Here is a 26544-nt window from a genome sequence, read left to right as displayed (position 1 = left end):
AAAACTAACTTTAACTAAATAAAAGTATTCATTCTGGGTATGGAACAGTGTGTCAGGGCCAGGAGGGACTTTGGGAAGCCCCTAGGCTAACCCTGCTGGACTTACCCCAGGTCTCACAGCCGGAGTCAGGGGGCAGGAGTGGGCCTGGGCTCCAGACTCCTTCCCCAGTGCCCACTGGCCCAGGTCTAAGCCCCCAGCCTCATCATGGCCAGCCACTAAAGCTTGGCTGCCCTGGCGCGAGTAGACCTCCTCCCTTCCTACAGCACTGCACGCAGTTTTATCTGATTTTCCAGGAGCCCAGGAGGTCTGTGGGGCTGGGCACTTGGGAAACCAGGAAGCGATTACAAGTGGGCCAAGACAGAGGCATGGGTGGCAGAAGACGCCAGGTAACGCAAAGGTCAGTGTCAGGTTGACCTTCCCTTCCAGCAGGACTGCGTGCTTCTGCCACAGACAGGGCAGGATGGGGTGGGCTCTGCTCGCCTGCTCTTTTAAATGTCTGCCAGGTGTTTCAGTGTCTCAGGGTCCTATCTGTTGCTGCAGGGCTTCCACGGCCATGTCTACTTGACTTCCCTCGAGCCGTTGCCGCAAACTGGATGTTTTCTCAACCAGGGAGGCAATACGTAGGGGTGAGTGGTCAAGCGCTCAGGCCCTGGGGCCAGGCCCCCCTGGGGGCAAGGCCAGCACCACCATTTCCTACCTGTGTGACCCGGTGTCATAGGTTGAACTCCCTAGAAACAGAGCCTGAGAGTCTGGTGAAAGGGATTTATTGAGAGCACGCTCTGGAGAAGGGAGCAAGGGACAGGATGAGGCAAGAGGGGAGCTGGGCCTGCGTGTGGCCGCTGCAGGAGGCCAGTTTAACCTGGCCCCACGGGCTTGCCTGGAGCACAGCCTGCGCCCCAAAGGTGGCCCCACCTTTCAAGGAGTTGGTTGCTGGGTGCTGCAGAATGTGGGACATAGCATGGCCTTGAGGGCCAGGAAGTCCCCCAGCTGGAGGCGGTTCTCTAGAGAGGGGAGTGAGCTGGAAGCAGCCCACCCTCACTGCATGGGGAGGGGTGCGACAGACCTGAGTGGGGGAACCAGCAGGGCCAGCAGCGTCTGCTGCACTTGCAAAACTTTTTTCATTCTTTGGGGGCTCAGCTCGCTCGTGAAACTTTCCGGAGTGGACATAATAATAACACCTCTGTCCTTGGGTGGGGCTGATGGACTCCTTAGTACCGCAGCTGGAAAGAGCTCAGGGATCGTCCTTGTTTTTATTTGCTAGGATCCCCTGCAAACTGGGGCTTATACACTAAGTCTTTGAATTGGGTCATCCTTCTGAAATGTCACTTTTGTGTGTGTGTGATCTTAGCTCACTTTAAGTGTCCCAGAGACAAAGAGACTCTAGACAAGAGATGAGAAGGACCAAGAAGGAGGAAAGGAAATCCATCTTGGACCTCCCATCCCATCGCTGTTTCCTCCCATGTTGGCCCCTTTGCTGTAGGCGAAGCCTCCTTGTGTGAATGTAGGCCTCTGTATGGTGTACAACCTGAGATCTAGCCATGTGAGTACAAAGTGTCCATGTCACCTTTCACTCCAGGTGTCCCCCTGCAGAATCAAGGGTCTGTGGAAGGGCACAGGATTTTTGGACCCTGCCCTCTGTCATGTTCTGGGTTCTCTATACCATCACAACTCTGTTCCGTCGCTCTCAGCCTCAGGGACCTTCAGGGCTCTCCTCCCCTCCCCCTCGCACTCCTCACACCGCCCCAGAGTCCTTTCTGTGGCAAAGGAGCATGTGCTCAAACCCCTGACAGGGAGAGGGGAGGTGTGGCCAGAAGTAGGAACCACTGCCAAGACAAAATTTCTCTCTCCACTTTACAGATTTTCAGGAAAAGATAGAAGTTATGTAACACTGAACAGCATGATTCTGGAACTTTTGTAAGAGCATGCATGTGTTAAAAACTTTAAGACTTTGGAAATCCAGGGGTGCTTGGGTGGCACAGTTGGGTGAGCATCTGACTCTTGGTTTCGGCTCAGGTCATGATCTCAGGGTTGTGAGATTGAGCCCCATGTCCGGCTCCATGCTTAGCGTGAAGTCTGCCTGAAATTCTCTCTCCCCTGCTCACTCTCTCTTTCTCTCTCTCTGTCTCGTAAATAAAGAAATAATCTTTATTAAAAAAGAGAAAAAAAACCTCCCAAAATCCAAAACCTTTCCCCTCACCCCTGGATCTTCCCGTAAATTGCTTCTCTGGAAAGAAGAATGGGGTATATCGATGCTTTTCATACTGTCAGGAAAACTCACGCCCCAGGAGTACACATATCCCATTTTGAGAAGCCCTTCCCCATCTTTCTACTGCTCTCAAGGCTCCTGCTAAGGACCGCAGGCGAGTTCCTTCTCCCTTTGCCCACTCCCTACACGGGATTCCAGGCTCCAGCTGCACTGGCCACCAGTTCTTCTCTCGCAGACACTGCAGCATCGGCATCTTGCTACCTCTTACGGGCTAGAATCTCAGTGGGTGGGAGTCGCTCCCTGCCATGGGTATAACCTGGCTCTGGCCAGGATCTTTCTCCAGGGTCCTCTGATGGTCAGAGGGCCACCAAAGTGAGAACACTGGTTCCGGGGTGCTGTGCAGTCTTGGGGGAAGCCTTTTGCCTCTCTAGGAAGGGGTTCACTAGATCATTGATCCCTTGGGTTCCATCCAGTTCTAACAGTCTGGGAGCGCAGCACCAAATTGTCCATGCAACTTGGTTGTCATGGCAACAGAGACACCAAATGGTCCGCAAGTGGTAGAGCCGGTTATTTATCTATCTGCAGGTGGTCAGGTGGTCAGCCATGAAAATATGGGCTCCTGAGTGCATTCAAGAAATGGTGAACCCAGCGAGTGCCGAGGCCCTAGGCTAGCAGGGTATCAGTGCAGTGGTGATCATGGCTACCAGTTACTGAATAAGGAATGCAGGCCAGACGCTGCACTTGGTACTTCATATAGCATTTGCTCGCTTAGTCATGCATTCAACGCCTATGGTTGATATATATGTCATGCCCTGTCCCCCTGACCTGGGGACCCAGAGCTGAATCAAGTTACCCTCAGTCCAGTGGAGAAGACAGGCAAGCAAGTGGCTATGATAGAGGAGGGCACAGAGTGCTGTGGGCCCACAGAGGAGCAAATGACCACCTGAGAGGACACAGATGGTTTCTCAGAGTAGGGGTGCCCGAGCTAAAGCATGAAGGGTGAGTGGCAGCTCTCCAGGCAGAGGAGTGGGGTGAAAGAGAAGGGCATTCGAGATGCATGAGCTTGCAGAAAGCAAGAGGGGAGCGGCGGGGGAATGAGCCGTGAAGGAGTGCGTGAATGGCAGACCTGTTTTAGAGAACCACAGGTAGCTCATTCTCATGCCCTGCGAGACTGGCGAGGACTGAGCAGGAGTCCCCTGGTACAGCATCTCGAATGTCCTACTCAGGGACTCAGTTGACCTGGAAAGCTCAGGGAGCTGTGGAAAGGTTTTACAGAACCACATCGGAATCTTGGAATGAGTCCTTCATCTGCTGTGGAGACCAGGGTGGATGGAGCGGGAGTAAGGGTGGGGATCCAGCCAGGAGGCAGTCGTAGTTCATAGAGGAGGGAATGATGGTGGCTGCCCCCAGCATGGTGAGGCTGCAGGGATGGGGGTGATTTGGCACTGGTGGGCAGGCAGAACCAGCGGGTGGCTCCTGGTTAGGGCTTGGGTGGAGGCAAATGAACCTGAGTGGGTGGGAGGTTGGCGACACCGTTCTCAGAGATGGACAACACAGGAGATGGAAAAGGCTCATTGGCAAAGATGAGAAGTTCAGCTTGGGCTATGCTGAGCTTGAGGTACGTGGGAGAATCCAAGAGGAGGGGTCCAGTGGGCAGCCGGAGAAAAGTTGGGGGTGGGGAGAGAGATCGGGTCTCTAGCGCACAGAGAGCAGTTGTGTCTGGGGTCTGGAATGAGGCTGCCCCAGGAGAGTGATGAGGACACAGAGCTAAGGGCAGAACTGTGTAGAACACCAGCATTTAGGGATGGGCAAAAAGATGACGAGCTGACTCACAGTCTGAGCAGGAGGGACCAGGAGGTAGGAAAGAGCCAGGAGGAAGCATCATGAAAGCCAATGGGTGGGTTTCATTAGCATGAATCCTGCAGCCCCCAGCAAGGTAGGTTGGATTATCCCTCTTTCAAAGATGAGAAAATTGAGGCTCCAGGGGATTCAGATTCAGGGTCACACAGCTGGTCAGTGGTAGAGCCTGGATTTGAACTAAGGTCTCCCTAACTCTAAAACCCAATAAACTATTTCTACTCTACCATGTTTAGCAACACAGAGTTTGGCACAAAGTAGGTGCTCAATAACTGTTTGCTGGCTGGCCGGCTGAATACTATTAGCAGCAAAGAAGGCTAAAAGATTTCAACAAACAGGCAGAAAAACCCTGGAGTGTGCCTGAGAGCATTGTCCACAGAACGGAAGCAGCTTAGAACTTTTTATAGCGTTGCAGACATGGTGATGACAAAGGCTTGCCTTCCTTCAACTGCTCTGTTAACGATCTTTTAAAGTCCTTTCAGAGCAAGGTTTTTTTTCCCCCTCTTCTTTCCATTCTTGCTTGCAAACGAAGGATGATTTTAGAATCCAAGCCTTTTTTATTTTGCTAAAGTACATGATGAGTAAAATGGCCTCCCAGTCAGCACTTTCCAATTTTGAAAGATGCTAAAAACTGATCTTTAAAGGCATGTTTCTCTTCTTTATGCATCAAAGGGCCTTGAGGCCTGCTGGAGAGGACGGAGGGAACGGCAGGAAGGTGGCACCACCTGCAAGCCTGAGTCTCAGGGTGGAGGGCAGGAAGTGACTGGGGTAGGGAGCAGCCCCGTGGGCCAGGGCACCGCTGGTCTCCTGCAGGCTGCTGGCACACCCTTCTGTAGCCTCTTCTCTATGGGGCAGGGCCCCTGCCTGGATCCCTGTCCCCCAGAGAGCAACCAAGGGCCCCTTACCTGACCCAGGAGGGCACCTCAGGCAAACGCCCAGTAAATGTTTGTTGAATGAATAAATGAGTCACAGGAGCTGTTGTGCAAGGCACGCATTGAGATAATAAGTGCAGTCCTATTTATAGAGTTTTCAAATATAAGTTTTTCTTGGAGTTAAAAATGGGTTGGGAGGAGGTTATAAAATCCTAATACTAGCTCGTACTTACTGGGCATTCGCTATGTGCCAGGAACTGTGTAAAGCAGTTTATGCGAATTGTCTCATTTAGTCCTCCCGGAAAGTAAGTACTGCCATTTTCCCCATTTGACAGTGAGGAAATTGAGGCTAACCTGGATAAAGGAACAGCCTGAGGCGCCCTGAGGCTTGTGGGTGGAGTTGAGATTTGAACAAAGCTCAGAACTCAAAGAGCCTCTGAAACTTCTTAATTGGGAAGCTTTGTGGGTTCCAGGAAGGTATAGAAAAGTCTAGAATACTGGGGGGAGGGTGGGGATGCTGCAGTCTTATTTCTGCCATCAACTCCCCTGGGGACCTTGGAAGCTCCTTTGTCTCCTCTGGCCTCAGTTTCCCTGTGTGTCAAGTGAGGAAGCAGATTAGACACTGTCTCAGTACTCTGTAGGGTTGGCCTGAGCTTGTTGAAGGATCAGGGATGATACTGGGACCGCTGAGAGCCGCCAGCTTTATAAAGCCACCAGCATGTGCAGATTTGCCCCAGGGCATGCCCCTGAGACCAGGGAGGGCAGCAAGAGCTAAAGGGAAACTAGCCCTAGAGAGGGCCAGAACATCCAGGCTGGGCTGGGGTGAGAGGGCAGAGCTCTTGGCTGGGGAGCTGGGGGTGCACGGATGTTCTCTGCCGGTGGCCTCAAGCCCTCGAGTGTGCCTGTCATCCCCTCTCCTTCACATACGTGTCCTTCTGTCCACAGGGCAATGACGTGAGGATCATCCTTGGCCAGTTTGACCAGAATATGGCAGCAAAAGTGTTCTGCTGTGTAAGTAAAACTTTGGTCGTGTCACTGCGTCTTTGGGGAGTCAGACTCGTTCTCACTGCCTGGTCTGAGCGGGCTATAGGACTGGAGTCCGGGTTGTTGGAAGCAGAAGTGTTACGGTCACTGCTCTTTCCTCTTCGCAGGGAGCTAAGCCCAGGGTTCAGAACAGTGCAGTCATGAGAGGAACTAGGGGCCTCAGCTGACCAAAGCTCCCCTCCAGCTCCCTGTCTAAGCACTGTCGGCTAATGCTCTGCCTGTCTCCTCAGCCATGCTTGATGGAGGCTGCCGAATGCCCGGGAGAGCGGAAGGGGCAAGGCTGAGTGCCCCACACCCCCTCCTGGCCCTGGGGCAGGGCTCAGAGTCTCAACTTTAGAATGATCTCTCAACTGTTCGGTATCTACCTCTGAATTCTTCACAGTTGTCTGGTGTGTGATAGGCGACAAAGTACCTTTTGTATGTTCTCTCCTTTCATCTTTTCAATAAACTGTGTGAAACAACTATCGTTATCCCACTCTACAGATAAGGAAATAGAGGCCCAGCTCATGGCTGAGCCAAGGCTCCATGCCCTTCACCTGATTCCCAACCTGATCACCCTTCTTCCATATGTTCTCCCTAAGAACTTGTAAGAGTTCTAACACAGGAACCAAGTCTTCCCATTTGGATGCCCTGGCTCCCTCTCCCCCCACCCCAGGTCAGGAGAAAGGTCAACGGAATGAGAGCCCAGTCTCAGGAGTCACTGTCTCCCCAGTAAGCGCTTCCACTTAGAGCGAGCTTATTCTAGGTGTTGTCTCTGGTGATGGGCCATAGGCCTCTGTTCTCTTTGATCTTTTGTCCATGACTTGGATGAGATTATAAAAAGCAGACCTGTAGGAATTTGGGAAGTTGCGAAGTATGTTGGAAACAGATCCAAGGTGCAAAGAACTCTAACAGGCTGGAATGTTTGATTCAGTCTAAGAAGGTTAAATCTCGTAGTCCTAATAGAGGGCTACATTAGAACAAATCAAGCTGCCCGTGTCCAGGGTGCTATAGGCATAGCTGAGGAGGACTGTGCATTTAGAACAGAAGAGGCTTTGGGGTCTTGGTTGACTTCAGGGTTGCCATGGGTCACTAAGGTCAGCATCACTCCCAGGAGCCAAGGGGACCTCAGGCTGTGTGTCCACACCCAGGGACGGTGGTCCCTCTGCTGTCTGCTAGAGAGACACTGCCTGGGGGATTCTTCTCAGCTCCTGCTACCCATTTCTAGAGAGAAAAAGCACACCAGGGGTAAGGACAGAACAGTGACCAGAAGCCACAGTCACCTGGGGCAATTTCGTCCTGAAGGCTCAAGAACAAATCCAGAACTGCCTGATCGTCTCTCGATTTACTGGGGAGGAAGGAAAAACCCCAAGGCTGACGTTTCTGGAGACCCTGGACAGAGCTGGGAGCTCAGGAGCCAATCTGCGGCTTAGTTGCTGAATTTGGGCTTGTTGTGGACATGTCTGGAGCCTCTGTTTTCTCATCTATAAAGTGGGGAGGATAATAACCCCTGTCTCATAGGATTGTTGTGGAGATTCAATGAGCAGAAACACCGCACGGTGCCTAATGGATAATGAGCCTTCGGTAAATGTCCCCGGTCTTTTTTTGTTTGTTTATGTAAAGTCTCAGGTGTGTGAGAATGGAATGGACCACTGCCATTTATCATAGACTGGATTTTAACCGCCCTCCCTCCCCACTCTTCACTATATCCCCAAGGCCTTGCAAGCAGCTGGCACATGGTGGGTCATAACTCCAGGAGAAATATATTAATAAAAATGATCCATGAAGACACCACACTGGTCGCCGGCCATCTCCCTTTTCCAAGAACTGGAGACAGACCTCATGCTCTGCTCTGAGCCAAACCCAAGTGAAGGCGTGGCTGTGATTTCACTCTGTGCCATGCACTGGGATTATTTTCCGAGTGGCATTTCCAGCCATGGTTTCACCTTCGGAACAGACGGTGTGGCTGTCTTCCTCTCGTCCCAAAGCCCCAGGCTGCCTGCCTTCCACATGGCATGGGACACCATCCACCTTCTCAGCCTACTTTCCTCTTATTGGACGGTGGACATTTTGCAATGGGCTTCCTCTTAGAGTCTGTGGTGGCTTTGGTTATTGAGGAATTCCTTGCAGGTGTTTTTGTTGGATGTTTATTCCAAGTGTCAGACCCTCGGAAGCAAACTGCCCTCCAGGGCCTGGCGTTTTACCTGGTTAGGGAGGAATTCTTGTGGCAGGTCTGGGAGATCCTGAGAGTCTGCTCCATGTCTTCCTACTGGATCAAGACTGGTGTGTGGCAGAGGGAGGGGCTGCTCAGAGCAGAGAACCCTGTGAAAGAGCCTTCCTGCCCGTGCATCGGGGTCAGAGGGCAGATCAGGTGGAAAGAGCCATATCTGTGCCACCCAAATGTCGCAGTGCAAACTTTGCAGCATGTTGCTGTGTTCTTGAGATGGGAACCGCCACCCAATGGAAGCGCAGACTCCAGCAAATGCAAGGGCTATTTATAGCCCTGTGGCAAAATGTTCATTTGGGCTTCAGCACAGAATGAGCATGTCTCCGTCTCTTTTGTCTTTTCCTTCCCCCCCTCGGTGGTCTATTCTAAACTCTCAAGCACTCTGGCCTGGGTTCTGGCTTTAGCTCCCCCAGCTGTGTGACCTCAGACAGGTCACCTTACGCCTCTGGTCTCCAGCTGCCTCACCTCTCAAATGGAAGCAGCAGTCCTTGCCCCATCAGCCTCATGGGCTTAAATAAGGCCACAGAAGGAGACCATCATCCCAACTGTGAACTGCCTTCCTGATGTGAGGGTTTATTACCATCATTGATGTGACTGTAATAGGAAAAGGGAAATGTCCTTCTTGCATGAGGCGGGGGGGAGCAAGGAGGTGAAAGGAAACATAATAAAAAGAGGAAACCAGATTTTTAAAAATAATTCACGTCATGGTTACCTGTCAGTGGCAAATAAGAACCAAAGCAGACTCTAAAACTGAAGAAGGCGAGCTCAGGTCTGCCCATCGCCACGTGGCAGGCCCACAGGTGGCCAGAGGTCCTGAGATCACATTCCTACAAGAGGCAGGGAAAATGAAAACTAAGGTGATCAAGGAAACTGGAAACTTGTTCAGTCACTCCGCAACCACTTCTCGGGTGCCCCGTGCACACCAGGCACTGTGCTGAGCACGGGGGCTCCACACAAGAGTGGACCCCACCCTACAAAGACTCCCTCTCCGGCAAAGAAGACAGAGAGCATTCTGGCAGCTCCTCCCAGCTCACATGTATAACAACCTCAGCCCATTTGAATATGAGAATAGCAGAATGGAGGACCACAGCCTCCCCCTCAGGTGCTTTAGACAGTGGAGGGTATATTTAAACCGGTTCACCTACCTTGCAGGGAAGCCTCTTAGACCCTCACTCAAGGCCTATTTACTTTTGCTCTGCAAATATGTTTAACCACCCAGGCACCCTGCTTTTCCAGCTATAGCAGTTTAAAAGCAGCAAATTCAGAGAAGACAGGGACTCAATGGCAATGAAAAGTGACACCCTAGACCCAGCAGCATTCCTGTGCACAGCCCATAACAGTGACTGGTGTTCGGAATAAAACCGTGTGTGGTGGAAAGGAGAAGAGAACCAGAAGGAGCTGCTAAAACGTGCCTGCATGTAGTGGTGGCCAGGCATGGTCCACGTGTCCTCTCATTTCATTCTTACACCAATCCAGTGAGAGAGGCTTTGCTTTCCACAGGCTGTAGCTGGGAAAAGCGAGACCCGAGGAGCTGGGCGCCAGAGCCACCCAGCTGCTATGTGGCAGCGAATCTGGGGCTGCTGGACTGGAATCTCCTTTCTTGTGTGTTTCAGAAGGTCAGCAGGAAAATGTTTATCTTCATCAAAACTGAATAACATTCTAGAGGCGCCTGGGTGGTGCAGTCGTTAAGCGTCTGCCTTCGGCTCAGGGCGTGATCCTGGCACTCTGGGATCGAGCCCCACATCAGGCTCCTCTGCTGGGAGCCTGCTTCTTCCTCTCCCACTCCCCCTGCTTGTGTTCCCTCTCTCACTGGCTGTCTCTCTCCCTGTCAAATAAATAAATAAAATCTTTAAAAAAAACTGAATAACATTCTAAACAAAATCTGTTTTTGTTTAGAAAAAAGCAGACTAAGCTTCTGTTTTCCGGAAAATTCACTCACAAGGAACAGCTCCTAATGAGACAAGGACAGGTCAAAGAGCTGTCAGGGCAGACCCCTAGGAGGCAGCTTGCCCTGTGCTGCTCTAAGTCATCACAAGGTCTTTGTCCTCGGAGAGCGATGCAGATCTGCCTCTGGGTCTGATTAGAATGCCTCTTGCCCCTATTCTGTACCTATTGACTCCTATTTAACATACCTTCCTAATAAGTGGGGCTCTCTTCTGGCCTCAACCTTTTAGGATTGAGAAAGCTTCCAAAAATTTTTGTTTAATTTTTTTGCTGAAAAAAGAGGGGAACTTCCAAAAATGGACGTTGAATCTTGTCCCCTTGACTTAGCTGTATTTGTTTGGGCAAATGCCTCCATCTCTGAGCCTCAATTTTGTCATTTATAAGATGAAAATAATAACACATACCTCATAGGATTGTTGTGAGAATAAAATACAATAATGTGTATACCTGGCCAAGCACGTAATAGGGGCTCAAGATATGTGAGTTCCTCCCTTTCCATAAAGGATGAGAGTTATAAAATCTCACAGGTTCTGCCGTTCATACAGTGACCTGGGATCATTGGGATGAGCTTTTGTTCAAAAATCTAGCCCCCAGACAGATCTCGGATTATCTTTTCTTCGAAAGAGAGTTTCTTTGGACTAAACCGCATTTATTAGGGGAAAAATCAGGAGATTGCCTGCCTTTGTTAAACTGGGATTTTATCCTATAATTGAGATATGAGGGCTGCCTATGTTTTCTACACAATTGTGATAGGGGCAACATTATAATGTAGCTGCTGAAAAAATGACTATGATCTGAGGCTGCCTATGAGAAGTGTATTATCTAGAATTGGGGAGGGGAAAGTCACATATCATCAGAGGAGTCTAGGGAAAAGGCAGTGTGATAACTGCCTTGAAGTAGTTGAAGGGCTCTTTCATTAAATCATTTCAGTTTAATCTACAGAGGCTTCACTCAATGAGCAGAGGCCGTGGAGATGGTATCTGAGCTTAAGTTAAGGAACAAACATTTTAACTCACATTTATCCCAGTGAGATGCTCCACACTGCAGGATGGGCTTTCTTAGGTGTTAAGAGAATTCTAGAAGAGTCACCTCCCCAGATGTAGGAATGGGGGGGAGCTCTCCCCCAACTCTCAGACTTGAGAGTCACTTTTCTCTAATGTACAGATGCTATTAGGGTCTCTGGCCCACCTGCTGTGGGCAGAGCGTGGCTTAGCAGCCCAGAGCCTAAGTAGAAGGCAGCCAGAAGCTTCCTGGAGTCCAAAGCAGTCCTGCAGGCTCCCTTACCACATCCTCTGGCCTCTGTGCTGTCTCTGTTGTAGGCCAAGGAGCCCAAAGGGGTGTGGCATGAATTCTTTCCCAAGGTGTTCATGGCTCTCCAGGAATGAACTGCAGGATGTTTAAGATTCCTGTTTTAAAATGCTCACAGTTCATCACAGTACATAGAGAGCATCTGTTGCAATGATCATGTGATTTTTATCTTTAATTCCACTAATGTGATATATTTATTCATTTGTGTATGTTAAACCATCCTTGCATCCCAGGGATAAATGCCGTTTGGTCATAGTGTATAATCTTTCTAATGTATTCTTGAATTCAGTTTGCCAATATGTTGTTGAGAATTTTTGCCACTATATTCATCAGCGATATCATTCTGTAGTTTTTTTATAGTGTCCTTATCTGGTTTTGGTCAGGTCCTCATGTTTCAATTTTTATTCAGTGTTTATTATTTTATTATATATGTTTCCAATAAACTACCGTGGGTCTCTTGAGAGATAACGAGGAGAGATAACAAAGCAAATAATAGAAAAATTAATAAACCCTTGGTAAGAGGAGGCCTGAGCCCCTTCCACTTGTCTCACAGGGCACAAAGCCTTGAACAAATGTTTGACTCTTGGTAGCTTCATGGTCAACCCATCTGTTGCAGGCATATGAGGAGAACATGTATGGTAGCAAATACCAGTGGATCATCCCGGGCTGGTATGAGCCTTCCTGGTGGGAGCAGGTGCACACAGAAGCCAACTCATCCCGTTGTCTCCGGAAGAATCTGCTTGCTGCCATGGAGGGCTACATCGGCGTGGACTTCGAGCCCTTGAGCTCCAAGCAGATCAAGACCATCTCAGGAAAGGTCAGTGTCATGGTCTGTCCACTTCAGCCCTTAGGACCATCTCTTTTGATCATCTTGGCTAATGATGTTGGCACAAAATGCCCAGATCTTGTTCTGGCCTTTGCTGTGTGACTTTGAGTGAATCACTTGACCTCTCTGAGCCTGTTAAATGGGGATAGCCAGACCTCCACTGCATGCCCCTCTAAGAAACTTGGGAATCAGATGATGTAAGGGTGTTTTGTAAGCCCAAAACAGTGTCCATGTAAGTGATGGAGTCATGATTTTGACAGCACCAGACATAGGGCCCGATGTTTCAGACTCGGCAAGGCTTTCACTCTATGTACCTCTGACCTGGAATGTCATTTCTCAGGCTCACTGATGCTCCTGTCAGCCTAGAGGAGAGGACAGATCCCTCAAGTAGACTTTGGGAAACATGTGCTGTAGACCAGCCAGACTAGCTTGAACCCCAGTTTTGCCATTTACCAGCTGTGTGACCTTGAGCTTGAGTTATCTGAGCACTGAATCTTCATCTGTATAATAGATCTCATCCTCTGGTGGCAGATTGTGCAGTGTGGCTGGCATGGTGCCCAGCCCCTCAGTGCTGTCATTACTGGGAGCAGGACCTTGGACAGGGGCTCCACATGTTCCCATGGGCGTTACTAACACCCCCCGCCCCTTATCCCGTAGAGCTGTGAGAGGGCCAGGTAATGTAGCATAGGTAAAAGTATTTCAAAAGTACACCGTTACCTATCAGTGTAAGTGTTACCAAGAATTGGGATGGCGGCCCTGGTGAACAAAGACCGTTCTGTCTCTTAGATCTAACCACCAGCCAGAATCGAGGACAGCAGTGCACACAATTCTCTTCTGTCTTCTCTGAGCTCAGATGGTTCCTTTCTCCACCAGTTCCACTGAAGGAATTAAACTTCATGGCAAAGCTATATAAAATTTTTGTAGATAATTTTTTATCCATTATTTAATCTCAATCAGAGCCAGCTCTATAAGAATGATTTATTGATTTCTCAAAAAAAATGGCAAATCATGAGGACACATTTTGTAAACAAGTCTTTAGATCGTGCTGGCACCTGAGGGATGCTGGAAAAACACTCTGGCTAGAAAATGTTGGAAGAAATATTTTCATGCAAAAATCAATGTGCGTATAGAAAGTTTTCTGAGATGCTGAATAATGTGCAGAAAGAACTCATTTTATTTCAGTAAGTGTTATTTTTAAAGGCATCAAAGTTTGTTGTTTATTAGCAGAAACTTGAGTCCAGGGACACCTAGACTTTAATCTCAAAATAATGTAAAATTTGAGGAAAATACAAAAATTAAGAAAAAAAAATTCCATGCCAGCAGACAGCATAACTAAACTGAGAACTTTAGGAGACCAAAGACAGAAGTGATTACACACAAGATCTGTGAAGCCGAGGGGCATAAAGGTCATAACACGCCATGAGAAGGGCCTTGAATGTCATTCTAAGGAGCGTGGATGTTACTGGGTGGGTGAGTCCTGCACAGATGTGAGCAGTACACAGAAATGCATTTTGGAAAAATCAATTTTTGTAGCATCTTTTAGAGGAAGTGTTCTGACTTTAGAACAACATCTCCCAGGTCACTGACTTTCATTTTAATTTTTTTTCACTTTAATGATTTTTAATTGGGACTGGTGCTGAGGCTGACCTCACCCCCATGACTCTGTGCCTGGGACTGGAACAGTTTGTGGCTATTCCTGGGGCTGTTCACTTCACCCCACAGTGTGGGTGACCCACTCCTTGGCCTCCCAGGATGGAGTAGTGCCAGGTTCCCGGCATGGGGCAGCTTCTAAAATTCCAGGACACCCAGTCCCTGTCTCTGAGGTGTTTGAAGCAAGAGACAGCATTTCTTATGTTATCCTGAGGTTACAAGATGATTGAAGTTACGCAGGAAAATCTGAGGCATCTGCCTCTTGAAATCAGAGAGTTTTAGGGCTCTCCTACAGATTATCTAGATCAACCTCCCAACAGATTCTCAGATCCTTCCAGTAGCAGAGGACTTACTATTTCTCCCTGAATTTCCCCCACTGGTCCCTCAGGGCCCACACAGGTCCTATGGGTGGTGACCATATCCCCAGAGACGTCTCCCTTGTCTGAACCAAACAGCCCCAATCCCTCCAGTTGTAATTCACATGCCCAGTGCAGAACCTAAGGGCAAGATTTAAGACAATGCCAACAACCTCAGTAATCAAGATGAGAAGTATTGTAATGCAATATTTTTTAAAATTCAAAATTAACACAAAAATCCATGATGAACAAAACGTCAAAATTTTAAACAAAGGTTAAGATTCACAGGACTGGGATGAGGGAGACCTAAGTGATTTAAGTCACACAATTGCAAGACTGGATCTTGTGTTTATTTAAAATTTTGATGTTTTGTTCATCCTGGATTTTTTTTTTGCATTCGTTTTGATTTTTAAAAATACTACCTTAAAATGTCATTTCTCTTGATTACTGAGGTATTTAGCTCCCTCTTCATTTTCACACCTTGCTTTCCTCCCCCCTCCACCCCCCCCCCGATCCTGGCCCTGAACAGGTTGTGTTTATCAAGCTCCTTCCACACTCAGCCCATCCTCTGTGCCTGCTCTTATTGAATGCTCTCTCCCTGGGGTGTGGGGCCCTCGGTTGAATAAAGCATTCTTATTTGTGTTCTGACCACAGCCAAGTTCCCCCACTAATCTCCAAGAGTCTATGGTCAAAGGAAGGTCTAGAGAGGTGGGAAATGGTTCTTGAATTTGAATTTGTGTTATCCATGACTGCTGGGGACTGTGGTCAGCCTGGCTCAGGCTGCTGAGCTGAAGCCTATATTTTGGGATCCGTCAGTGTCCACGGGGATAAGCAGACACTTGTAGAACCAAGTCAATAAGCTCTTGCCATCCTCATTAGGGAAGCTAAGCAGCAGAAATGGGAAGGGACACACCCAAGATCCTTGTAGTAGGTAGAATCGCAGCCCCTAAAAAGATAGGCCAATGTCCTAACCCTTGGAACCCGTGAATGTGACCTTATTTGGAAAAAAGCATCTTTGCAGATGTAATTAATTGTGGGATCTTGAGATGAGATCATCCTGGACTACCCAGGTAAACCCTAAATGCAATGGCGAGGGTCCTTATAAGAGAAAGGCAGAGGGAGATTTGACCACATGTAGGTGGTCATGTGATGGCACAGGCAGAAACTGGAGTGATACATCCACAAGAAAAAGAATGCCAAGAATAGCCAGCAGCCACCAGGAGCTGGGAGAGAAGCATGGGACAGATTCTCCCTCAGAGCCTCCAGAGGGAACCAGCCCTGCTGACACCTGAGTTTTGGACTCCCAGCCTCCAGAACTGGGAGAGAATAAACTTCTGTTGTTTCAGGCCACCCTGTTTATGGAAATTTGCCATGGCAGCCCCAGGAAACTGCTATAGTCACCCAGCAGGTCCGGGACAGCCCCAGGACCTGAAGCCAGGACTGCTCATTCCCTACTCAGAGCCCCTTCCTCTCTGCCCTGCTCTCTCCCCAAGACTTGTGACAAGCTTAGAAAGGAATGCACCCAAATCAGCCCTTTCTCTCTCAGCTGGCCACTGCTAGTAGGTGGCATAACAGGCGAGCATGGGTCTGGTGATCAAGAGATCTGGCACAAATCCTGGCATTCCCACCAATTCATCTGCCTCCGCAGCTAGTCATTCTCCTCACCGCACCCCCACCCCAGCCTTAGTTTCCTCACTGAAAATGAGAGATTTGGACCAGATAACTCCTAGGGTCCTTTCGCAGCTAAGTTCTCTGGCTCTCTGTAAATAAGGTACTGGGTTCTTAGCAGTGAACTGGGTGACATGGTTGTAGTGTTAAACCTTGGAATCCCCAGGATAACGGTGACTCCTGGGAGAGAAAGTTGCAGAATCAGGCAGAACAGTGGCCCCTCTTGGAATGTGTTCTCTGGGGTTCCCCCTTTCAGACACCTGTTGCCAGTCAGGCCATCCCCAACTTTCACTGGCACCCAGGAGAATTCTGGTAGGAGGAATAACAAGGTCGTGAGCCTCCAGAGCACATTCATCAGTCTCTTCCTATTGAAATTTCCAATGATGAGACAAATGCAGACCTTCGGGCTTCCCCGAGCCCATCCAGAGCTCAGTCTTCTAGAACCTTCATGAGAACAGCCTCTGGGCACTTGCTTTGGCTCTACTGTCTGGCTCATTCTCACTGAGATTCCCCATTACCAGTCTGCTCCCCCATAGGAACTCTTTGACATTGGTGATTTCCATCGTCAGCTTTCCCTTTCCAAAGTCCCTTTAGGCTTGTTTCCATTGTGAGCCTTTACAACTCTGGTCAGGTTTCTCTGGTGATGGCCCAGCCTCTCTGGACATTTTCCCCATTCTCCTGCTGAGACAGAGCTGGACCGAGGCACTGGATGGAGATGTTCACAGAACCCTGGAATCACTGGGGACCTCAGAGGTGGCCCCAATCCCCCATCAAATGCACAGGCTCATTCTCTGGAAGAGTTTTGTAATGTTTTCTGGCAAGAAGCTTCTGCAACCACCCGTGACTGTTGATTCAACATGGAAGAACTGCAGGAAACACAAATCAAGTGAGTCCTCAGTGTAAAGCCAGTGACCCAGGAAAAGCTGTACCCATCTCATCGTCACTGCCATGTGAGCTCCCTGAAAAAGAACATAGAACTTCTGGGAAGCTCTGGGCTCTAGAGAGGAGGAAGGGAAGGGGCCATGGAAAAGTAGGCATGCTCCCTGAGAAGGTCATCCTTCACAAGGCCACTGCCTCTGCCTCCCACCTTCCCCACGAAGCTCCTGTTCCCTTTGCTTCCCTAGGAATTCACTTCGATGGGGGAGAGGTAGTGTAGCAGAGGAACATGGGCTCCAGAGGAAGGGTGCAGTAGCCTGTGGAGGGTCATAAGTAATAAGCTCACTGGCTAGATTTGAATTTTGGCCCCACCACTTCCCAACTGGGAGACTCTGAAAGATGGCTAGTTGTCCGTACCAATATCCATAGCCCCCTGGTCTACCTCAGTAACACAGCTCTGTTTTTTTAAGTAAGTATGTTACCACGCAGCTGAAAAGGGACATTTCCCAGCTTCCCATGTAGCTAGATATGGCCAGGATTCTAAGTCTGGCCAAGGAATACAAATAGGAGTGTTATATGGGACTTCTGGAAGTCTGTTTTAAGGGGAGAGCTTGCCCTTCTTTTCCCTTCTCCTTTGTGTTAGCTGGACTATGGATGGGATGGCTAAAGTTCTAGCAGCCATCTTGAATCAAGAAGTGACCATGAAAAGGAAACTTCATTCTAGGGTAGTGTTGCATACAGATAGGAGCTGGGTCCCTGATTACACTATGAAGCTGTCATGGCAGCCATGCACTGTCAATGCATGAACATCTTTTACATGAGAGAAAAATAAACTATAAGTCACTGATAATTTTTTTTCTGTTATATACAGCTGAATTGGGTGACATAGTGATAGTGATACAGTGACATTGGGCAAGTCATTTGACCTTTCTGAAATTATCTACAATATTGGGGTAATAATATCTTTTATAAGATTTATAAGGATTAGATAAAGTAAAGCAGAGAAAAGTATCATGCAGAGTGCCAAACACACAATAGGTGCTTGACAAATTGTGGTTCTTTTCCTTCTTTAGCACAGCAGCCTCAGAGCTGGAGAAAGGAGTAGTGAGTCAGTTTACACACACATATACACAAATCTGTTCTGGCTTATTATTGGGATTTTACTGAATTTGTAGGTTGATGTAGGAAAAATTGACTTAATAATATATGAACATGAATTTTCTATATCCCTGCATTTACCAAGGTCATTTTTAATTTCTCTCAAAAATGTTTTGTAATTTTCTGTATGGAAATTCTTGCACATACTGTGTTTGGTTTATTTCTAGGTATTTGAGGTATTTTGGTGAATATATGTGCAAATTACTATTGGATGCATACGTAGGGGTGGAATTTCTGAGTCACAGGGTATGCATATGTTCAGCTTAAGTAGACCCTGCCAAACAGATTTCTAAAGTGGTTGTACCAATTTACACACCCACCAGCAGTGATTGAGAGCTCCAGTTGGTTCACAGGCTCACCAACATTTGGTATTGTCGGCTTTTTAATTTTAGCCAATCTAGTGGGTGTGTAGTGGTATTTCATTTGAGTTTTAATTTACATTTCTCTGATGACTAATGAAGTTGAGTATCTTTCCATATCTTTACTGGCCATTTTGATACCCTCTTTTACAAATTTCCTGTTCAAGTCTTTTGCCCATTTTTCTACTTGGATTCTCTGCCTGTTTCTCTCATCCAAGTACTAACCAGGCCCGACCCTGCTTAGCTTCTGAGATCAGACAAGATTGGGTGCATTCAGGGTCATATGACCATAGACTCTCTGCCTGTTTCTTATTGATTTGTAGTTCTTTTTAAATTCTGTGTATGAATCCTTGGATAGTTATATGTATTTATATCTTTGCCCATTCTTGAACTTACACTTTCACTTTTTTAGTGATATATTTTGATGAACAGAAATTCTTAATTTTAGTGTAGTCCAGTTTATTCATCTTCTTTATGATTAGTATATCTGTGTTCTATTTAAACATCTTTGTCCACCCACACTCATGAAAATATTTTCCTATCTTATCTTTTAGAAGTTTTTTTCCCTTTCACATTTAGATATAGAATCCACATGAAATTGATTTTATGTATGGTGTGAGGTAAGATCAAGATTCATTTTCTGCCCATATGTATAACCAGTTGATTCAGGACCATTTATTGAAAAGTCCATCATCCTCACCACCCCCCCCCATACTATAGTGTCAACTTTGTCATAAATTAATCATTGTATATAATGTGTATCTGTTCCTGAACTTTCCATTTTCTTCCATCGGTCCATTTCCTTATCCATTAACCAATACCACTTGTCTTAATAACTAAAATTTTATTATAAGACCTGATACTTAGTCATGTAATCTTTCAACTTTATTCTTCTTTAAGATTTTCCTGGATGTTCCTGGCCCTGATGTCATTTTTTCATTTAGAGCTACTCACATATTTACACTTCCCATTACTTTTCATTCCTTCCTGCATTTCTGTTATTCTATTTATGATCACTTTCATTCTGCCCAAAGAACTTTTCTTGATCTTTCTTTTGCTGCGGGTTGGCTCGAGACAAATTCTCTCAGTTTCTGGTTGTCTGAAATTTTCTTTCTTTCACCTCTGATTTTGAGGTGTAGAATTCTAGATAGTCTATTATTTGTCTTCTGGCTTCCATTGTTTCTATTAAGTCAGCTGCTTGACTTATTGTTGCTCTTTTGAAGGTAATGCATCTTCTTTTCTGTAACTACTTTTAAGATTTTGTCTTTGCTTGGTCTTCAGCAGTTTTATTGTGCTGTACTAAAATGAGGTTTTCTTTGGGTTTATCTTGATTATAGTTCACAGAGTTCATACAGCTTCATGAATCTGTTGATTGATTTGTATTTGGAAAAATTCTAGCATAATATCCCTTTAAATATTGTTTCTGCCTATTCTCTCTTTCCTCACATTCCAAGACAACAATTATACATATGCTAGACATTTTCAACATATTCCATATATCTTATGTTCATTTCTTATTTTTTAGCCTTTTTTCCTGTCTGTGTTTCAGTCTGAATATTTATTGCTATTTACCATTACTACACTTTCTTCTAGTTCATTAACCTACTTTCTGCTGTTTCTAATATGCTGTTTCATCCATCTATGGAGTTAATTTCAGTTGTCATATTTTTCGTTTTTAGACTCTTCATTTTATTCTCTTTTTTTCTTTCATAGCTTCCAGTCCTCTGGTAATATTCTCTATCTTTTCATCTATTTTCTTAAGCACATAAATTTTCCTCCTTTAAAGTCATGTCTAAGAACTTCAAGATTTGGATAATCTGTGGGTCTATTGTCTATTTTTCTTCTTTCCTTTATTCTTTCCTTCCTTATTCCCTTCCTCACTTTTTGCCTGCCTTCCTTCCTTCCTTCCTTTTCTCTTTTTATTATTTGATCCCCTTTTCTTGGTGTACCTATTACATCAACATAATTAGAGATGAAAAATATAGAGGCTACAGATGGTGTTATCTTTCTTCAGAGAAGATTTCTTTCTCTTTAAGAAGATATCTGCCTAGGGGAAGATCACCTAATCCAATCAAGAATTGAGATGATTCCATGCTTGGTTTTGGTTTTTATAGACCTGGTCTGTTTTGGTTTGCTCTTATTCCTGGTATTTGTTCTTCATTGTTATCAGCTGAAATCCTGGGGTGTTTACTGGCCCTGGAGTTCAACTTTTGTCTTCCCTGATACTGTGAGACTCCAGGCACTTCTGCTTAATTTCTAAACCCCTCAGCCACTGCTTTTTCTTGGCTTCTCAGCCTCTTGCTTTATGGAGCTTAGTTGTCTGAAGTATTTCAAGTGCAAAAGCCAGTCTGAATACTGGCCTCACTTTTCTGTGCTTCCTTTTCCTCTAAGACCTTGGTCCTACTTGCTGCCTGATAACCCTGAACTATAGTTTTTTTGTCTTCCCCTCCCAATGGGACTGCTAAAAACTCTGATCCAGTGCTTTGTTTTCCTGCAGTTAGCTTTCCTACCTACAAATCATAAAATGCCTCCAAGGGAAACAGCAAAGAACGCTGGACTCTTCTCAAAGCATTCTCTTCTCTCCAGCATCTTGCTCCTCAAGTCCTAGATGTCCTGGTTGCTTTATGATGCCTTTGAATAGCTATTTTTATGTTTTATTCTGCTTCTCTGAATGTTCTTCGTGGGAGCTTTGGTCTGATATAAGCCATTTCATCATGGTCAGAGTGGAAGTGTGAACTGAGACGATTTTACTTCAAAGATAGAAAACAGCACCCTGGGTTCAGGGTAGCATGCCACTGCCTTCAGCTCTTTCAGGGGCTGTTGTGTATAAGAGGGAGCAGACCTGTTTACCACAGCTCCACAAGGAGACACTGTGTGCAGAACACAGGTCAGAGAGAGGTGCTGCAGATGCTGCTTTCAGAACACTGGTCTCTTAGACAGCAAGCACTCCTTAAGTGGAGACTCTCCCTGAAGAGAGAGTGAGCTTCTCAGCACCGAGGAATCTAAGATGGAGCTCAGCAAACATCTGGAAGTTGCTCTTGAGAAGACCCAATAATCGGATTGTAGGAGGGACTTAATCAGTGGTAACCAATTTATATATTCTTGAGATCTTGGAAGGTTGCTAGAAATACAGATTCTGAAATTATCCCATAGACCTACTGAATCCAAATGTAGGGCTCTGGCATCTGCATTTGACGAGGTCCCCGGGTGATCTACAAACTGGGGTATAGGGACAAGGAGACTACCCCCTAGCGTACCTCCCAGATGAGACTCTGGGATCCCCAAATCCCACAGGGAGTGCTAGAGAGAAACTCTGCCGGTTTTGCTGCTCTGGGGAGGGATGGCAGCTGGAGAAGGTTCTTCACCTTCTGCTGTCTTCTGTCCATGACGCTCTCCTCTCCCAGAAAGCAGGACTCTGCTTGGTTCTGTTGGAATGACAGACCCATAAGGTTTAGTCACATTGTGGGTTAGCAAGCTTGTGTGGGCTAGCCTGGGAGCCTAACCACTATTTATAACATAGTTTCTGTGGAAAAATATGTTCCAAGTTCCAACAACTGCCTTTCAAAAATATGCTGGAGCACAACCTGTCAGTAATTGGGACTATCTATATAAAGTTATTTTCTCAGAAACTTTTAGCATCTCATGATAAACCTGACCTCCGAGAATGAGTAATTAATCAACCTTCAGTGTCAGCTCTACAATGGAAGAAATTCTTCTGCCCTGAATAATCAGAGGCCTGCTTGAAGCACAACTACTACTTTTTCTCAGACAGTTGTGAGAGTGTTTCTTCCTGCTGTCATTGTTTTGCCCAAGGGAGACTGGTGCTGGCTTCACCTGCGAAGTGATGAATGGCCTGGGATATAATGTGGTGGCAATGACTTCAACTCGGTGCTTGCTAAGACAGTGAGAATGAGGTCACCTTTCCGGGCTTAGCTACACCTGTCTCATTCCAAGGACTCTTCCCACAGAAATGAGGTCAACAGTCATATTTCCATTGTTCTCCCCCCACCCCCTGCCCCTCACCCCCTGGATAAAGAACAGTGTTATGAGATAGAAAGATGTGGATTTACAAGTACACGTGTAAAAAGTATACATGGGGGCTTGTGTTTGCTCCAAGGTCAAACTGAATAAATGATATGATTCTGTTCCCCCTACTGTCTCTACAAAAAATGGCCCCAAGAAATGACATTAAGGAAGTTAAAAAATTATTTATCCCTTGGTGAGACCACACTGAGAATGTTCACCTCAGGTCTGGACCCCTGACTTTAAAAGGGTCATAGAGACCTTGAAGGATGATGCAGTGGCATGTTCTGGGTAGGGAAGAGGTCTGGAAACATCATCTGAGTATAATTATTAGGTTGAACAAACAGGACTCCAATACAGACACCGCCAGCCCTCGATGCTTTTGTATACATCAGAGAAAGCCCACAGGAGCAAAATCCAAGAGAGAAGTCAAACAGGCCTCAGAACTTTTATACTTAAAGCAACTAGAGAAAACAAGCTCAAGTAATTTGTAATACTTTTAACATAGCCAATAGCTAAATTAATAACCAGAAAAAGACCCAAATCATATTTAAAAATCAAACAAAATATAGCCAAATAGTAAAAGATGGAAAAATAACAAGAACGTATTTAAACAAAATGTTAAAAGGTGTGACTACCACCATAGCAATATGGTAGAAAGAAGAAAAACACCTAAGAAATAAAAATTGCTTATCAGTATTTGAAAGGAACTCACTCTAATCATTAGAGAGATGCAAATTAAAATTAAAAGGGGATGTACTTTTTTTTTCTTAACCTAACAAACACGATTTTTAACACTGTAATATCTATTGCTGTCAAAGATGCAGGAAATGGGTACTTTCATACCCAGGGGAATTTTAATTTCTCGTATTTGGGGAGAATATTTTGGCCCAAATATGGATGAATCGTGTTTAAGTTATACTCTTTGCCTCAGCAATTATACTTCTGGGAATTTATTCTGAAAAAATAAGTACCAGTATGTGTTCAGAAAATTTAGATGTAAGGATGCTTTTTGTAGTCCTATAATTGGGACAAATTCAAAAGAGCCTAAATGTCCAATAATTGGAGATTGGTTAAGAAGTAAGGTAGGGCGTGCATGCACCAAAGGACTGTTGGCCCCTGTCAGCACAGATGTCAGCACGGATGTCAGCGTAGTCTTGGCTCCTCAGGACATCCTGGGTTAGCAGCTGCACCATCCACGCTGGGTGGCCAGGTCCAGTCAGCCACCTTTACTGTTAGTAACAGTGGGTGGCATTTGTGGGGCACCAGCATGTCCTGGATATCGGGCTGGACACTTTGCATGCTTCATGTCACTGAATCCTCATGGCCACACAGCAAGGGAGGACACAGAGACCTGGAGGAGATAAGACCTCACCCCAGTTCACTGTTAGCAAACCACAGAGCCAGAGCTGGGGGTAGGCCTGCCTGCTTCCAAATCCTCTGTCCTTACCACTGTGCCAGGCTCCTACCTATGTTGCCAAGAGAAAACTTCTAGATCATCTGATCCCACCTCCTCGTTTTTCAGATGGAGAAATTGAGGCTTAGGAAGGATCTCTGTAGGTATTGCTGTGGGTTCTGGTGATACCTCAGTGATCAAGACAGAAAACCTCCTGACCCCATAGAGCTTAATTCTAGTGGGGGAGGGGGGAGGAGAGGAGGAGGGACGGCTGGAACAACAGACAATATGAATAACACATAAGTAGGAACATTGCAGGCAGTGAAAAGTACAGTAAAGAAGATCAAACCAGTAGAGAGAGAATGCCTGGGGTGAGGGGTTTTTAGAAAGAGTGGGTCAGGGAAGCCACTCCTGAGAAGTGACAAGTGTTGACATTTGAATGTGGAGAATATCATGCAAAGAGCTGGGGAAGCTTTCTGGCAGAAGAAACAGCTGGTGCAAAAGCCCTGAGGTGTGAACAAACTTGATGTGATCAAAGGACCCAAGAGGTCTAAGGGAGAGAGTGCTTCTCATAAGGGACCCCGGGGTGCTTCTCGGGGAGGAGGGTGGAGAGCTGAAAGCTAGCCCCATGGGAGTGCGTGAGGGTGGAGGGTGTGAGGGACAGTGAGGAGCGGCTCAAGGCCCTGAGTGAGGCTAGAGACAGACACAGTGCTACCTCTTTGAGAAACCCTTGGATTTGAGGAGCTTCTGCCATGTGTTTTGAGTGATGAACAAATGTGATGGCTGGACATGACGCATTTCCAAGGAAAACTGTCAACAGGGATAAGACCTGAGTCATCCAGTGAGAGCTGAAGCAAAAAAGGAGGGGGAGCTATTGCTGGGACACCAGCATTCCCGTTTTGTCAGGCAGAACTCCTCACCTACAGGGTCCACAGTTGGAGGCACTTGGCTGTCCCCAGGCACATGCGAGTGCCACCCTATTCTGCTAACACCTTGGACCAAAGGCAAGAGGCTCACTTGGGCTCCAGCCATGAGACCCAGCCCTCAAGGGCTCAGCCTCATCACCCTCCTTAGGCACTAAACCTGGCCCCAGACATCTCAGGGTAGTTTTCAAAAAGCAATTATGCCCTCAAAAGTCACTAACGAAAGAAGTAACAAGAGATGGAATGGGACCAGTGTAGCTACACACACACACACACACACACACACACAAGCTGTTTGACCTTGGACAAGTCTCTGGACCTCTCTGTGCCTCAGGCTGCAGGTGGCGGGAGCACGTATGACCATCTCTAAGAGCCCGTCCCAGTATAAACTGACAATGAGTCAATGGTTTCTATATGTGATTTGTCCCCAAAGAGGTTTTTTCCAAAGACTAAGCTGTGCACTCTGATGACAGAGGAGTTCAGAAATGACTTGAGAGGCCCGTGGAAAGGTTGAGGGTGATGAGTTTCCCTGGGGTGGCATCCCTTTGGATGTGTAAGCCTCAGCAACTGGAGTAAAAAGGTTTCCCTTACTTTGTGGCCACAGTCAGAATGTTAATATCACCAATGAAATTCTTTTATGAAATTCAGTTCTATGGGAGAAAAAAATTCTTTTTTTACAAAATGCTGAATTAGTCACAGATCTTGCTATATTGCAGAAGGGGAAAATGGAGGGGCACAGTATAGGGTCAGAACAGCCTTTACATCTGGGCACCTGGGACTGGCCCTAGACCTCATGTTCTAGGCAGGCCTCACTTGGGCCCCGGGGGCTCAGAATCCACTAGCCATTGGGACATACCTCCCACCCCTGAGCCTGCACCTCCTCTCTCCTACATCACACCCCGAATTTCTTGCCCAACAGCTGGAACCACTTCTAGAGCCAGGGTTGGCCCTCTTGAGGTTGGGCTGCACCTCTGGGATGGTTAAAGGTCTCTGATGCTGGAAGTGGGGAGGTGTGGACCAAGCTTGGCTGGGCTGCAGGGGTGGGCCCCACAGCAAGTCTAGTTCCCCCTGTGCCTCTGTGTCCCACCTGACGCTTGGAGGAGCCCCAGAATTCTGAATTCAAACTTGCCCTTCCAGATCATGAGGAAGGTACATTCTTATGATGGGGAGATAGAAAGTATTTTATCGAGCAGTTTATTTGCTTGTCTATAGCTTAAATATTTAGATATATGGAATTTAGACCTATGGTCCTCCACTGTACTGTAGCTCCAGGCCCTGCAAATGTCACAGGGAGGCCTGGTTAGGGTGCATTATTCCTTCACCCTAGCCTTGCTAGACAGCCAGGGCGCAGTCTCAGCCTTGCCACTCACTGGCCATGTGGTCCTGGGCAAGTCAACTTCCCTGAATCGGTTTTCTCATGTGTAAAATGAGGACAGTAATAGTCCCCACTGCATGAGGTCGTTGTGTGGATTAAATGAGATAATGCCGATAAAGAGCCTGGCACTGTGCCTGGCTCACAGTAAGCATTGGAGAGTGTCTGTTCTTGGCACCACGTGCCTGACGTCCCAGCTGGCTGTAACCTGGTGTCCCCCCACCCCTCTGTTTTACAGACTCCACAGCAATATGAGAGAGAGTACAACAACAAGCGGTCAGGCGTGGGGCCCAGCAAGTTCCACGGGTATGCCTACGATGGCATCTGGGTTATCGCCAAGACGCTGCAGAGGGCCATGGAGACGCTGCACGCCAGCAGCCGGCACCAGCGGATCCAGGATTTCAACTACACGGACCACACGCTGGGCAGGATCATCCTCAATGCCATGAATGAGACCAACTTCTTCGGGGTCACGGTCAGTCCCACGCCCCAGACTCCTC

At 46.9% G+C, this 26544-nt stretch overlaps 1 protein-coding gene across 1 annotated transcript in view; it reads left to right on the top strand.

Annotated features, from left to right (window-relative positions):
- Positions 1-26544, top strand: part of GABBR2 (gamma-aminobutyric acid type B receptor subunit 2) — a 333176-nt gene that overhangs the window by 174284 nt on the left and 132348 nt on the right. The window contains exons 5-7 of the mRNA XM_040631654.1: positions 5881-5946; positions 12054-12254; positions 26283-26519. Coding sequence (XP_040487588.1) covers positions 5881-5946; positions 12054-12254; positions 26283-26519 — 504 coding nt within the window. The remainder of the gene's footprint in view (positions 1-5880; positions 5947-12053; positions 12255-26282; positions 26520-26544) is intronic.

This window comes from Ursus maritimus, unplaced genomic scaffold, assembly GCF_017311325.1.
Source record: "Ursus maritimus isolate PB19 unplaced genomic scaffold, ASM1731132v1 scaffold_17, whole genome shotgun sequence".
Lineage (NCBI taxonomy): Eukaryota > Metazoa > Chordata > Mammalia > Carnivora > Ursidae > Ursus > Ursus maritimus.
The sequence above is the reverse complement of the archived record's forward strand: the minus strand, read 5'-3'. Positions and strand labels throughout refer to the sequence as shown.